This window comes from Leptodactylus fuscus, chromosome 6 (assembly GCF_031893055.1).
Source record: "Leptodactylus fuscus isolate aLepFus1 chromosome 6, aLepFus1.hap2, whole genome shotgun sequence".
Classification (NCBI taxonomy): domain Eukaryota; kingdom Metazoa; phylum Chordata; class Amphibia; order Anura; family Leptodactylidae; genus Leptodactylus; species Leptodactylus fuscus.
In genome coordinates, this window is record NC_134270.1 from 163,278,284 (window position 1) to 163,293,841 (window position 15,558).

Sequence of the window (15,558 nt, forward strand, 5' to 3'; positions counted from 1 at the left end):
ATACTTACATCTTTCTACGAAGCCTACCAGAATATCCCCCCCACACATCTTCTTTAGCCCATATGCAGTGTAGGGGTCTGTAAGAAGAGAATGGACGGAGCAGGAATTGGTGTATTTGTCACGGACCCGTACACCTAAGTGAACGGACTGAGGACCTGCTCCATATTTGCAGTTCGTTTCTAGGGTCACTGATCTTTACGGATGTTTTTTTTGGGGGGCTACAAAAATTAATGGACTTGTATAGGAGTCAACAAGCTATGGTCGTGTGAATGGGGTCTTGGATTGTTAGTGGGGGGCACATACTTTTGATGTGTGGCAGCCTGTATGCTGTGTAAGGCTGTATTCACACAGAGTAACGCCAGGCGTTTTTTGTGTGTTTTTTGCACATAGCGCCGCGTTTACGCCGCGTAGCGCCGCGTTAACGCCGCGTATACACCGCGTTAACGCCGGGCAACGCCACCGCTAAATAGCGCGGCGTTAACGCGGCGTATACGCGGCGTTAACGCGGCGCTACGCGGCGTAAACGCGGCGCTATGTGCAAAAAACACACAAAAAACGCCTGGCGTTACTCTGTGTGAATACAGCCTAAGAGTGCAAGCTTTGTGAAGAAGACAGATACTTCAGAGGCATGACTGTTGTGTTTAAAGGGATCCTATCATTCAATCACAATTTTTTCTTATTAACACGTCAGAATAGCCTTAAGAAAGGCTATTCTTCTCCTACCTTTTGTTGTCTTCTCCGCACCGCCGTTCGCTTGAAAATCCGGTTTTTGTCGGTATGTAAATGAGTTCTCTCGCAGCACTGGGGGTGGGCCCCAGCGCTCAAACAGCACTGGGGGCGTCCCCCAATGCTGCCAGAGAACTCTCCAGCGCTGCCTCCATCTTCTTCTGGAACAAGGTCTTCACTGCGTCTTCTTCTGGTGGTGGCTTGTAACTTCTAGGCCTCGGGAAAGCCGACTGCGCATGCCCGCCGGCCACGAGATAATGGCCGCTTACAATACTGAGTAGGTGGCCATTTTTCTTGTGGCCGTGGGCATGCGCAGTCGGCTTTCCCTAGGCCCGAGGCCTAGAAGCTACAAGCCACCAACGGAAGAAGACGTGGTGAAGACCTAGTTCCAGAAGAAGAGGGAGGCGGTGCTGGAGAGTTCTCTGGCAGCATTGGGGACGCCCCCAGTGCTGTTTGAGTGCTGGGGCCCGCCCCCAGTGCTGCGAGAGAACTTATTTACATACCGACAAAAACTGGATTTTCAGGCGAACGGTGACCCAGAGAAGACAACAAAAGGTAGGAGAAGAATAGCCTATCTTAAGGATATTCTGACGTGTTAATGAGAAAAAATTGTGATTGAATGATAGGATCCCTTTAAGATGTCAGACCACTAAGGGGAAGGTTGTAGAACGTTGCGCTTTCTTCACCCCACTATTTACTGCTTCCTATAGAGGAGACAGTCGGACATTGACACATTGACAATATGGAGCATTACAATTGTCGTTCTGGGATTGGAGCCCTTGGTGTGATTTGGGCACAGGGCTCCTCTCTCGGGTGGGCCTGAGCATTGCAAATGAGATGCATGGAATTCTTTAACCTGAGCCGTGTTTCCATGACGACTCGAGAGAAGATGCCTTATATAGTGGCCCCGTTTCTCTAGGACTCCGAGGAAACATAATATACTAAGACAACAGAAAAGAGGTGTCTGGAGACAAGACGCTTAGAATCGGAGAGGCATCCAATTAACGTAACGGCGTTTCCACTGGCCTCCATGGCTTCCGATCTCTCCGGGGAGGCGATCGAAATTAAAAGGCAGGGCGTGGAGATTTATGAAGCGGATTGTGCCGTGTTCTGCACCTCCTGCCCGGCTCTCGCCGATTCTTGCAGATTTGTTTCTTTACCCTTTCAGCGCCATCGGTTATTCTAGATACGATACAATGTAACTGGCGACAATGGAGAAGGGGTTAAATGTAGCGTAGGCCACAGCGTCCGGGGCTAGATCCTTGTTGGGGAACTCGTGTTATTAAATCTGAATTATTTAGAGGGCCAGATATATTTTATTTAAAGTGTTTTTCTAATACATAATAAGCGCAGTTTCTTTGTCCTAGGAGGAAACACAAATTTCAATCCAAGGCGATGGCGAGAAGTGAAGAGGCGTTTCGTACGGTATATTACTGGGATATATTGCTGTAATATACAATGTGATGATACATAGGAAGGGGCATCGGGGCCTAATAGAAGGATCCAGATTGATTATAAGGCTATGAAGCGCTGTCTCTTTATTACATTATAAGCTCCCTGTTGGTGGTGAAATAAGGGTTAATGTAATTCCAGTTTAATAAGCTGCAGTGCAGTCGCAACATCGTACACCAGCACGTCAGTCTGATGATGTCACAGGGTGAGAGGTCACATGGTCTATGTAGAAAATCAATCTGTGAATGGATGATGATGTCAAAGAGTAAGGGCAGTGATGTCACAGGGCTTCGGGAGCGGGTCGATCTTTGATTTGATGATGATGTCATAGGGTAAGAATAGTAATGTCGTGTAGTTTAGGTAGCTGGGTGGTCACTGATGGGATGATGATGTCACTAGGTGAGTGCAATGAGGTTACGCAGTCTATGTAACAGTCAAGCTCACACAGTATATGTAGCAGGTTAGTCTGTGGTTGGATGATGATGTCATAGTGTCACACTGTATATATAGAAGGTTAGTCTGTGGTTGGATGATGATGTCATAGTGAGCTCACACAGTATATATAGCAGGTTAGTCTGTGGTTGGATGATGATGTCATAGTGTCACACTGTATATATAGAAGGTTAGTCTATGATTGGATAGCAACAGCAGTGTTTAGTCTGTGGTTGAATGATGAGGTCATAGTGAGCTCACACAGTATATATAGCAGGTTAGTCTGTGGTTGGATAATGATGTCATAGTGAGCTCACACAGTATATATAGCAGGTTAGTCTGTGGTTGAATAATGATGTCATAGTGAGCTCACACAGTATATCTATCAGGTTAGTCTGTGGTTGAATGATGATGTTATAGTCAGCTCACACAGTATATGTAGTAGGTTAGTCTATGACTGGATGATGATATCATAGTGAGCTCACACAGTATATGTAGCAGGTTAGTCTATGATTGGATAGCGAGGGTGGTGATTAGTCTATGGTTTGATGATGATGTCATAGTGAGCTCACACAGTATATATAGCAGGTTAGTCTGTGGTTTGATGATGATATCATAGTGAGCTCACACAGTATATGTAGCAGGTTAGTCTATGATTGGATAACGAGGGCAGTGATTAGTCTGTGGTTGGATGATGATGTCATAGTGAGCTCACACAGTATATGTAGCAGGTTAGTCTGTGGTTTGATGATGATGTCATAGTGAGCGCCCACAGTATATATAGTAGGTTAGTCTATGATTGGATAGTGAGGGCGGTGATTTGTTCGTCTCTGACTGGATGATGAGATATTAACTCTATATGAGTTTCTGATTTTTCTCTCCTTTCGGTAGCTTCCCTTTTGCATAATGCTATACTGAGATGTGCTGTGGTACCTGAGACTCATGAATGTCAGAGCTTGTGTCGTCTGTACCCTGAAGTTCTTGAATTTGGATCCTGCATAGAGGACTCTTCTCCTGGACAGTGCTGGGGTCACTGGCCGTGTGGAACCTTGGCAGAGGTTGGTGGTCGGCAATCTGACTGGTGCTGTAGGCTCTGCGCTGAAAGCCAGGATCAACTGCTGGAAGAGAAATCAGGAATGGTAGACATTGATGACATGACTCTAACCACCTCACGGCAGGCGATAGGACTCCAGATCAATCTCATTCACTGGAGATATATAGTGATGTGCAAAAGTTTTAGGCAGTAGAAAAGCAACAAAGTAAGAATACATTTAGAAATAGAAATGTTAACAGTTTGAATGCTTGACGTGAATGAAGAAAAGAAAAATGTAAATGCCATCAATATTCGGTGTGACCTTTGCCCTTCGCCTTCCATCAGTTCTTCTCGGTACTTGCAGACAGGTTTTGAGAGAAGAACTAACTAAGCACAGATCTTCTATGGATGTCACTTGCTCCAATCCGTCTGTCTCTTCGTGTCATCCCAGACAGACTGGATGATGTATCGATGGGATATAGATTTCTTTTTTTCCTCATTCACTTCATTTTGCTAATTGACAAAAATGAACCATTAACCCTTCTATTTCCAAAAGGATTCTTACTTTGCACCCAATACCTAAAACTTTTGCACCACACTGCACTTCATGTCCCATCTAGCCTTTGATCTGTCACATGGTGCCATTGCCTACCGATAAAAGCCGCTTACCAGCCTCGTGTTCTCCAGCCAGATCCTCTTTACCATTCAGGAATTCGGTGCTGTGCTCTGAGGGAAGACCTGCGTCTTGTTGACCCCTTGACCCTCCGCTTCCCGAGGAATCTTGGGACTGAAAAAATACCGAACTCCCCGACTCCTGAGAACGCATCATACTGTATCTCCTCCTCTTGTCCTGGAAGGAGAGACGATGCAAAAACATAAGATGACACTTAAAGGGGATCTCCAACTGCAATTTTTTGACAGGATTCAAAGTTGCAGGATTGACACCATGGCCACTCCCCACCTAAAGTAAGTGGAGATCCCCTTTAAGAATATATTGTTTTGCAGTCTACAAATTGCTTCTTTACGGTTCAGGATTTAATTTACTCTTCCTACGAAACCGATGAGGAATAAACAGGAAATTCTCCGGAATAATTGCTTATTTTCGCCGGTTGACTGCACGCTTACCTGGCGGAGCGGTGGCCACCAAGACCGCTATCCAATTTAATGATACTTTTAGCACCTTCATGTTTGATCTGAGGTTTATTGGTCGACTTAAAAGAATCTGTAGAAACGAAGGTTCTGATTTCTCGCCTCGTTACGACTTATTCCGTTACCATGGTAAAAGACGAAAAGCTGAAAAGCGTCTACAGAGAACTCAATATCCGAAGCCGTGCTGTGAGCGCAGAGCGGTTTAAGGAAAATTAACCAAGTCATTGCTCAGCGCGGACTTGTCAAAGGGAGAGACATCTAAAATAGAAATCTTGGGAACGATCGGAAGGATTTACCTGCTCTAATGACGGCTGACGGGAAGCGGGCACGTTGTAGTCGTAGTCATGTCTGCAGGGCGCAGGGTACAGAGCAGGAGATTTAGTATAAGTCGCATGTTATTGATTGAACGCCCTTCTCTTTCTGAGCGAGCCCAGTGGGCGCCAGTGACAGTCAGAGGATTATCTAGGGCCCCAATGTAAAATCTGTAATGGGGCCCCGCACTTACCATGTGTTATGTGAAGCCTTTGGGCCCCGATAGCGATTGTTACCCCCTATAGCGGCACCCCTGGTGACACTTCTCTATGCATCCACCCTTATACATGGAAAGATGTCAATCACTCAATAGTCCCGCCCACCGGACTCCTAACAATAGAAATTCATTGGTCCAAAATTTCAGACCAACCCGTTTTTAATATAAATTTATAAAGATTGGGGCTTTAAAGGGATTCTACCATTAAACTACCTTTTTTTTCTAATGAACACGTCGGAATAGCCTTAAGAAAGGCTATTCGTCTCCTACCTTTAGATGTGGTCTCCACCGCGTCGTTCCATAGAAATACCGGTTTTAACCGGTATGCAAATTAGCTCTCCGCAGCAATGAGGGCGGGCCCAGCGCTGAAACACCGATGAGTGCATCCCCATTGCTGCCCGAGAGCTCTTTCCTGCGCCGCCTCCTTATTCTGCAGCAACTCCGCCTCTTCTGGCTTCTCTTGCTCTTGTAGTTCTATAGAGGAGCATAGAGAGGCCACCCCAAAATGGCCGCCGGCCAGCTCCTGTATTGAACTGCAAGAGCGGCTACCCAAAAATGGCCGCCGGCCAGCTCCTGTATTGAACTGCAAGAACGGCCACCCAAAAATGGCTGCCGGGCGGCCATTTTTGGGTGGCCTCTCTATGCTCCTGTATAGAACTACAAGAGCAAGAGAAGCCAGAAGAGGCGGAGTTGCTCCAGAAGAAGGAGGCGGCGCAGGAAACAGCTCTCGGACAGCAATGGGGATGCGCTCATCGGCCTTTCAGCGCTGGGGCCCGCCCTCATTGCTGCGTAGAGCTCATTTGCATACCGGTTAAAACCGGTATTTCTACGGAACGACGCGGCGGAGACCACATCTAAAGGTAGGAGACGAATAGCCTTTCCCTTTAAATATCCTGCTTACGAGACAAGACTGTCATGGGAGCTTAAAGGGTTTTTCCGGACTCTTTTAATACACAGGATAGGGGGCCCGGTAAACCCCTTTATATAGATGGTAAAATCCAGGCGAGACCATAGCTATCATCTTAAAGAAACATGCCGGCCGGCAAATACCGGTGGCCAGCTCGAAACGTAATGTTCCAAGATGGGGCCAATGAATGGAAGAACTGAAGCCATGTAATAGTTAATGCTGACTTTGCTTTTTAGCTCTGCTGAAAGACTGAAGGATTAAATAGAGGAGGGGCCTATTTTACAAGCTCCTCCCCAAGGGTCTGCTTATTGATAAAGGAAGGAAATAGTGATGGGGACATATAACGAAAATCCTGCACTGTCCTTTTAGTAGGGGATACTAACTGTAGGGTATACATATCTGAGGGAGACCTGAAACCTAAGAAGTAAAGTATCCCTTTAAACAAGCCCCTCCCCCAACCTCATCATATACATTTAGAACCCTCTCAGGTGTAACCCGTCGTCTACAATTGACAAACAATATATAATTCATGGTCGGCACGACTGATGGTAAGTGGGACAGGAGTGAGTGGCCGCCTGGTGACAGGGGGCCTCTAGTAACGTCTGTGTTCCCCGGGGCGGACTCTTACTTTTTATGGCGGCTAGTTTAATAGTTTATAAAAAACAGAATCCTGCGCCGCTGAGTCCGAAGCATCAGCCCTTATGGCAACCCGTGCAGGAAGCCGGAACGGAGTTAATATTAATGTGGGCTCAGCTGCGGTGAGCGTCTGCGCTCCATCAGAGGAGAAAACTATCAGCTTAACACAATGAGGTCAGAAGCCAGACAGGAACACTGACCATAGAAAGCAATAGCTAATAGACTCCGCACATTGCGGTGGTCCTGTACGCCCTGCAGTCTCTCTTACAAGGTCCTTTGTTTCCTCCAGTCACTGTTACAAGGTCCTGGGCAACCGGCTGTCATTGTTACAAGGTCATATGATCACTGCAGTCACTGTTACAAGGCGCTGTGCAACCTTCAGCCATTGTTACAAGGACCTTTGCTTCCTGCAGTCACTGTTATGAGGTCTTGTGCTCTCTGCAGTCACTGATATGAGGTCCTGTGCTCTCTGCAGTCACTGTTATGAGGTCCTGTGCTCTCTGCAGTCACTGTTACAAGGCGCTGTGCAACCTTCAGCCATTGTTACAAGGACCTTTGCTTCCTGCAGTCACTGTTATGAGGTCTTGTGCTCTCTGCAGTCACTGTTATGAGGTCCTGTGCTCTCTGCAGTCACTTGTTACAAGGTCTTGTGCTCTCTGCAGTCACTGTTATGAGGTCCTGTGCTCTCTGCAGTCACTGTTATGAGGTCCTGTGCTCTCTGCAGTCACTGTTATGAGGTCTTGTGCTCTCTGCAGTCACTGCTATGAGGTCCTGTGATCTCTGCAGTCACTGTTATGAGGTCCTGTGCTCTCTGCAGTCACTGTTACGAGGTCCTGTGCTCTCTGCAGTCACTGTTATGAGGTCCTGTGCTCTCTGCAGTCACTGTTATGAGGTCCTGTGCTCTCTGCAGTCACTGTTATGAGGTCCTGTGCTCTCTGCAGTCACTGTTATGAGGTCCTGTGCTCTCTGCAGTCACTGTTATGAGGTCTTGTGCTCTCTGCAGTCACTGTTATGAGGTCCTGTGATCTCTGCAGTCACTGATATGAGGTCCTGTGATCTCTGCAGTCACTGTTATGAGGTCCTGTGCTCTCTGCAGTCACTGTTATGAGGTCCTGTGCTCTCTGCAGTCACTGTTATGAGGTCCTGTGCTCTCTGCAGTCACTGTTATGAGGTCCTGTGATCTCTGCAGTCACTGATATGAGGTCCTGTGATCTCTGCAGTCACTGTTATGAGGTCCTGTGCTCTCTGCAGTCACTGTTATGAGGTCCTGTGCTCTCTGCAGTCACTGTTATGAGGTCCTGTGCTCTCTGCAGTCACTGTTATGAGGTCTTGTGCTCTCTGCAGTCACTGTTATGAGGTCCTGTGCTCTCTGCAGTCACTGTTATGAGGTCCTGTGCTCTCTGCAGTCACTTGTTACAAGGTCTTGTGCTCTCTGCAGTCACTGTTATGAGGTCCTGTGCTCTCTGCAGTCACTGTTATGAGGTCCTGTGCTCTCTGCAGTCACTGTTATGAGGTCCTGTGATCTCTGCAGTCACTGTTATGAGGTCCTGTGCTCTCTGCAGTCACTGTTATGAGGTCCTGTGCTCTCTGCAGTCACTGTTATGAGGTCCTGTGCTCTCTGCAGTCACTGTTATGAGGTCCTGTGCTCTCTGCAGTCACTGTTATGAGGTCATGTGCTCTCTGCAGTCACTGTTATTAGGTCCTGTGCTCTCTGCAGTCACTGTTATGAGGTCCTGTGCTCTCTGCAGTCACTGTTATGAGGTCCTGTGCTCTCTCTCTCTGCAGTCACTGTTATGAGGTCCTGTGCTCTCTGCAGTCACTGTTACGAGGTCCTGTGCTCTCTGCAGTCACTGTTATGAGGTCCTGTGCTCTCTGCAGTCACTGTTATGAGGTCCTGTGCTCTCTGCAGTCACTGTTATGAGGTCCTGTGCTCTCTGCAGTCACTGTTATGAGGTCCTGTGCTCTCTGCAGTCACTGTTATGAGGTCCTGTGCTCTCTGCAGTCACTGTTATGAAGTCCTGTGCTCTATGCAGTCACTGTTATGAGGTCCTGTGCTCTCTGCTGTCACTGTTACGAGGTCCTGTGCTCTCTGCAGTCACTGTTATGAGGTCCTGTGCTCTCTGCAGTCACTGTTATGAGGTCATGTGCTCTCTGCAGTCACTGTTATGAGGTCCTGTGCTCTCTGCAGTCACTGTTATGAGGTCCTGTGCTCTCTGCAGTCACTGTTATGAGGTCCTGTGCTCTCTGCAGTCACTGTTATGAGGTCCTGTGATCTCTGCAGTCACTGTTATGAAGTCCTGTGCTCTCTGCAGTCACTGTTATTAGGTCCTGTGCTCTCTGCAGTCACTGTTATTAGGTCCTGTGCTCTCTGCAGTCACTGATGCGAGGTCCTGTGCTCTCTGCAGTCACTGTTATGAGGTCCTGTGCTCTCTGCAGTCACTGTTATGAGGTCCTGTGCTCTCTGCAGTCACTGTTATGAGGTCCTGTGCTCTCTGCAGTCACTGTTATGAGGTCCTGTGCTCTCTGCAGTCACTGTTATGAGGTCCTGTGCTCTCTGCAGTCACTGTTATGAGGTCCTGTGCTCTCTGCAGTCACTGTTATGAGGTCATGTGCTCTCTGCAGTCACTGTTATTAGGTCCTGTGCTCTCTGCAGTCACTGTTATGAGGTCCTGTGCTCTCTGCAGTCACTGTTATGAGGTCCTGTGCTCTCTGCAGTCACTGTTATGAGGTCCTGTGCTCTCTGCAGTCACTGTTATGAGGTCTTGTGCTCTCTGCAGTCACTGTTATGAGGTCCTGTGCTCTCTGCAGTCACTGTTATGAGGTCCTGTGATCTCTGCAGTCACTGTTATGAGGTCCTGTGCTCTCTGCAGTCACTGTTATGAGGTCCTGTGCTCTCTGCAGTCACTGATGCGAGGTCCTGTGCTCTCTGCAGTCACTGATGCGAGGTCCTGTGCTCTCTGCAGTCACTGTTATGAGGTCATGTGCTCTCTGCAGTCACTGTTATGAGGTCCTGTGCTCTCTGCAGTCACTGTTATGAGGTCCTGTGCTCTCTGCAGTCACTGTTATGAGGTCCTGTGCTCTCTGCAGTCACTGTTATGAGGTCCTGTGCTCTCTGCAGTCACTGTTATGAGGTCCTGTGCTCTCTGCAGTCACTGTTATGAGGTCCTGTGCTCTCTGCAGTCGATGTTATGAGGTCCTGTGCTCTCTGCAGTCACTGTTATGAGGTCCTGTGCTCTCTGCAGTCACTGTTATGAGGTCCTGTGCTCTCTGCAGTCACCGTTATGAAGTCCTGTGCTCTCTGCAGTCACTGTTATGAGGTCCTGTGCTCTCTGCAGTCACTGTTACAAACTCTTGATCTTCCTGCAGTCACTGTTGCAAGATCCGGTGCTCGCTGCCTTCCAAGTTACAAGGTCCTGTACTTTCTGTAATCACTGCTATATGATGCTGTACTTCCTGCAGTCTGTCACAAGGTCCTATGTTTTCTGTGGTCTCTTTTCTAAAATCCTGTGCTTTCTAAAGTTACTCTTCAAAGGTCCTGTGCTGTCTACAGTCACTGTTCCAAGGTCTTGTGCTTTCTGCAGTCACCATTCCACCCCATTGTATTTCCTTCTCATAGGTAGCAGTTGTCAAGTGCACACAGTCATCTATTTGCTAAATTGTACTCAGAGTAGCAAGGGTGCATCATGGGAGATACAAAGTTACAATACAAAAAATTGTTTATCTTGATCATTGGCGCCCTCCAGGCTGTGTAATATTATATGATCACTGGAAAGTTTCTTTAAATAGGTCATAGATATAAAGCCAGACTCTCCTCAGCCTGGCAAAGCTGATAACCGAGAGCCATGGATTGTCTCCTATATATCCAGGGAGTGAAACAGACCTCTGCTATCTCACAGCTGAGGCCTTGTTACAGTTACATCCAGTCTAGTCGTCCTCTGTGTACTAAACATGACAGCACAAATCTCTCTCCTATGCTGATAGCTTGTTACAATGTATCAGTGCAGGGAAAGTATATACAAGTCTGGAGCCCAGGTGGATGCAACTATAACAAACCCTCAGCTGTGAGAAATATATAGTCAGGACTGGTTTTTATTGATTGTAATATATTTTCTACTCACTGTACGGGGATTGGAGAGGAATCGGGCTGTGCTGCAAACAACCCCATAACCCACTAGGCGATCTCCGGGGAACAGGAAACTGGAGCTGATCGGGGAGATCAGGACCTCGGTGGTTTCGGGGAAGACCCATTCTACGGTGACGTCACTGAGGACCGGGGCCATCGACTTCTTCAGAGATTGCAACATCTACAAAAAGAATTCTAGAAGGATGAGATGACGTTATTGGACATTACGGAGAATATGTTCTTATTTTCTGTCATCCTTTTCCTCCGTGGTTCTCAGCTGATCTGTTCTATTGTTCTCAGCAGTCAGCCATGGTGATTAGGGATGAGCGAGTAGTATGCGATCGAATACCTCGCCAGCATAGGAATGCGTGTAAGCGGCCGAGTATTCGATGCACTTAACCCCTTGGTGTTCGGCCGCTTACACGCATTCCTATGATGGCGAGGTATTCGATCGAATACTACTCGCTCATCTCTAATGGTGATATAACAGCACACAGGAGCGAGGGTTGTCAGACTTGTAGAGTGACCCCTACTCAGCCATGTTGGTCCACTGACCTTGGGTTGTAGTCTTTCGCCTTCAATTAGGAATTCTGCGCTGCCCTTGGACACGCTCGCCACTCCCTGGACCAGTCGGCGGCACGCATTCTGACCAATACCAAAGCTGTAACATCTGCAAAATATCGACAATGTACATATCACATTAACAAGATAGTGTGAAAATTCATTCCCTTCCATATGAGAGCGGCTGGGACATGTACACTGTATATATCTCATAATGGAACAGTGCCATCTAGTGGTCAGAATGTCATAAAAAACATTACATTACATTAAGAAAACAATTAAGAAAACAATTGTAACAATCTGGTTATTGTAAAACATCTAAAAAAAAACTTGTTGGACAATCTACGTCTTCATTCACATGACCATGTTGTGCGGGTCCATTTTTCACGACCGTTTTGCAATGGATCGATGAAAACGGACAAAAAATAGAGAAGGACCTGTATTTTGACAGTCCATGATAATGCACTGATATTAATGCGGCTGTGTGAATATGGGGTTACACTTTGCTCCAAATTATTCCTGCCTATGTTGTTTGATATCATATTAAATACTCCAAACCCATCCAGAGCTGCACTTAAAATTTAATTGTCCTAAAAAATTAAAGGTTGTGGTTCATCTGCTCCACTTCAAGCATGTGACCTTATAGCTCACTGTCATCAGGACTCCCATAGCGCTCTCTGCTAACAGGAAGCCAGTCCTTTAAATTGTGAATGCAGCTCTGGATGTGACTAGAGTAAATCATGATGTAACTCAAGACATGTCAAGCAAAGGAGATTGATAGTTACATAGGTAACTAACATTGTCAGAGGGGTAGCTTAAAGGGATCCTATCATTGGATACCAATTTTTTCTCACTAACATGTAGGAATAGCCTTAAGAAAGGCTATTCTCTCCTACCTTTAAATGTCTTCTCTGCTCCGCCGTTCTGGGTTTTGTTCAGTATGCAAATGAGTTTTCGCGCAGCACTGTGGGCGGTCCTCAGTGTTCAAACAGCACTGGGGTGTCCCCAATGCTGTGAGTGATCTCAGCAGCAACACATCCATCTTCTTCTGGAACACCCTCTCCCTGCGTCTTCTTCCATCCTGGGTTTCAATCTTCTAGGCCTCGGGCAGAGCCGACGGCGCATGCTCGGACCACAAGAAAATGGCTGCTTACATCAGCTTACTGTGTAAGCGGCCACAAGAATATAGCCGCTTACACAGCATACTGTGTAAGCGGCCAATTTCTTGTGGCTGCGAGCATGCGCAGTCGGCTCTGCTATCAGGCGTCGGCCATGCCTAGAGAAACCCAGGACGGAAGAAGACAAAGGAAGAGGGCGTTCCAGGAGAAGATGGAGGCAGCGCTGGAGATTTCTCTTGCAGCATTGGGGATGCCCCCAGTGCTGTTTGAGCGCTGGGGCCCGCACCCAGTGCTGCGAGAGAACTCATTTGCATACTGAAGAAAACTGGGATTTTTACAGAACGGTGGCGCGGAGAAGACATCTAAAGGTAGGAGAAGAATAGCCTTTCTTAAGGCTAGTCCTACGGGTTAGTCAGAAAAAAAGGGTTTCCAATTATAGGATCCCTGGTATTGAGAGGGCCCAGAGGTCCCTCTATGACGTATGAAGACCAGGATTATAAAGATGGACCCTGGAACATATTTTGTATTGGGATCCTCGTGTAACCTCTCTAAATCTTGATATGTGGCTATAGACTTGGTTTTATCAGGGGGCCCCACATACAGACAGGTGCCCGGGCGAGCCGCGCAGGTGTTTACTCCATCAGTCATGGTGAACGCGGATGACTGACATCTGGAGACTTCCCCTGTTTATCAAGCAAATATCGCCCTTCATTCTTCCGTGCCAGGGGAGTTCTCGCCCGGCCCCCATGGCCCCTGTGACTTTCCAGAAGCTTCTATTATTAGCAACCCTCCCCAGTTTGTGTTTACCGAGTGAATGATGAGTGATGACGGATGAGCTCAATGACTTTGCCCGTGTTGCTGACGGCTCCGTCTGTGAGCAGGAAGAGGAGACGCGGGTATCCGCGGCACACCGGCTGCCGGATGATCCAGTTCAGAGGCGATAAGATGTTGGTTCCGCCCATGTCGGCCCGGAGTTTCTTGATGTTCTCACAGGCAATGGCGAGGCTTTCCTACGAGACACACACGTTACATAGTTATGGCTGGCTATCTGTGTCCTACTGTGCTTTACTGGAAAACTGGTGCTTATAGAGGTTACCACCCAGCTTTCCTAGAGCCCTGATACTAGTATTGCAGCTTTAGATGCTTCTCTAGCACCTAAAATTTTGTCATGCGTCTAAGAAAGCTGAGTGACAAGCAATATGGCCACCATTTTCACTCCTACAGCGATATCCACAGAGCTTTTCCAGACTTCTGAACCGCAATGTATCATAGCACCAAGTGTCAGACTGACTGCTCAGGACTCTGGGAAAGTTTGGTGATGGCCATAGTAGGGGGCTTACTTTTCAGGTGTTCAGGAAAGCTTGGTGAAAACCAAAAGAGTAGGTCTCCCCTAATACTATGGTCTCCAGTCAGTGGCTCTTGAGGAACTACAACTTCCATTATGCGCAGCCCTCATGCAGTTCTCCAACCTGTTACTGTCCAGTAGTTGGGAAACTAAAACTTTCTTCAATCGGTCGTTTTCCCGATTCTTAGGAAACTACAACTCCCAGCAAGCACTGGCAACCCTTAATGCAGTGACCTCCATCCTCTGGTTCACCAACTGTGACTACAACTCCCAGCATGCACTGATAGCCATTGATGCTTTTACCACACCTGCTTGCTTTTTGGCTCTTGTGAAACTACGATTCCCAGAATGCACTAGTAGTCTTTAATACAGACAGTCTCTAAGGCAGGGGTAGGGAACCTTCGGCTCTCCAGCTGCTGTGAAACTACAACTCCCAGCATGCTCCATTCACTTCCATGGGAGATCCAAGAACAGCAGAGCCAGTATGCATGCTGGGAGTTGTAGTTTTGCAACAGCTGGAGAGTCGTACGTTACCTACCCCTGCTCTAAGGGTAAGTTCACACGGGGTCTTTCAGCCTGAAGAAAGGGCAGCCTGGCGGTCTACACAGACCATCATTGTGAGGGTGCGGATAATGACATGGATTACGCGCCATAATCTGCCCCCTTAATGCCCGTGCGAACTAGCCCTTAGGCTGAGTTCACACAGAGTTTTTTGGTCAGGAACTATCCGCTCAGGAAACTTCCTGGGGCGTTTTTTGCAGTGTTTTCAGAAGCGTTTTTTGAAGAGTTTTCCGCCTGAAAAAAGTCAATGGGAGGTGGAAAATCCGCCTAGAGTTTTTGAGGCAGTTTTTGTCAAAAACGCCTCAGGAATTGCCTCAGAACAACGCTAGCGGTTTTTCCACCTCCCATTGACTTGCATTGATTTTTTTCAGACGGAAAACGCCTGAAAATTTAACAGGTCGCTTCTTTTTTTCCGCTAGCAGGAAAAAAAAAAGCAGGTTACATAGGAGTGTAAATCAATATCAAACCCAAAGCTATCTCAATACTAGATAAAAAACAAAGATACCCGCAAAAACTCAAAGCACCAACTAAGTATCAATGTATAAATAACACAAAAAATTCTTTTGATTTTAAATCTAAATTTATTGTTACAAAATGTTTTTAATTGTAAAAAATATTGGTATAAGGAAAACACAAACACATAAAAACATTTAAAAACACACAACAAGAGTGGAGGTCGCACTGGACTGAGCAGCTCCAGCAGGTGTATAATCTGCTAGTGGTGTAGGGGATGAGAACAGCCACAATAAATGTGTGTATAGAGAGGCCCAGTATTTTGTATATATATAAATGTAAATAGGCTCCTATTGCCCACAATATCACAAGATCAGGGCACTTAATTGAAAAAATATATCTGTAGCATTGCAAAGATCATACCCACATCACCACTATATAGTAGGAGCATATAAGGTAACAGAACCAATGTAAAGTTACACACACATGCCAGTATTACATAAGCCAACCTACATAGGACACAATGTGAAGCA

General features: G+C 46.9%; 1 protein-coding gene across 3 annotated transcripts in view; it reads right to left on the minus strand.

Annotated features, from left to right (window-relative positions):
• Positions 1–15,558, minus strand: part of VWA5B1 (von Willebrand factor A domain containing 5B1) — a 106,964-nt gene that overhangs the window by 17,005 nt on the left and 74,401 nt on the right. The window contains exons 10-14 of one of the 3 annotated variants that reach the window (XM_075277895.1): positions 13,474–13,676; positions 11,543–11,657; positions 10,983–11,168; positions 4,313–4,493; positions 3,544–3,725 (exon numbers count right to left, since the gene is read on the minus strand). In XM_075277895.1, the coding sequence (XP_075133996.1) occupies positions 3,544–3,725; positions 4,313–4,493; positions 10,983–11,168; positions 11,543–11,657; positions 13,474–13,676 (867 nt within the window). Of the gene's footprint in view, positions 1–3,543; positions 3,729–4,312; positions 4,494–10,982; positions 11,169–11,542; positions 11,658–13,473; positions 13,677–15,558 lie in introns of all 3 variants that reach the window. The other 2 variants (XM_075277896.1, XM_075277894.1) reach the window with 2 other exon arrangements.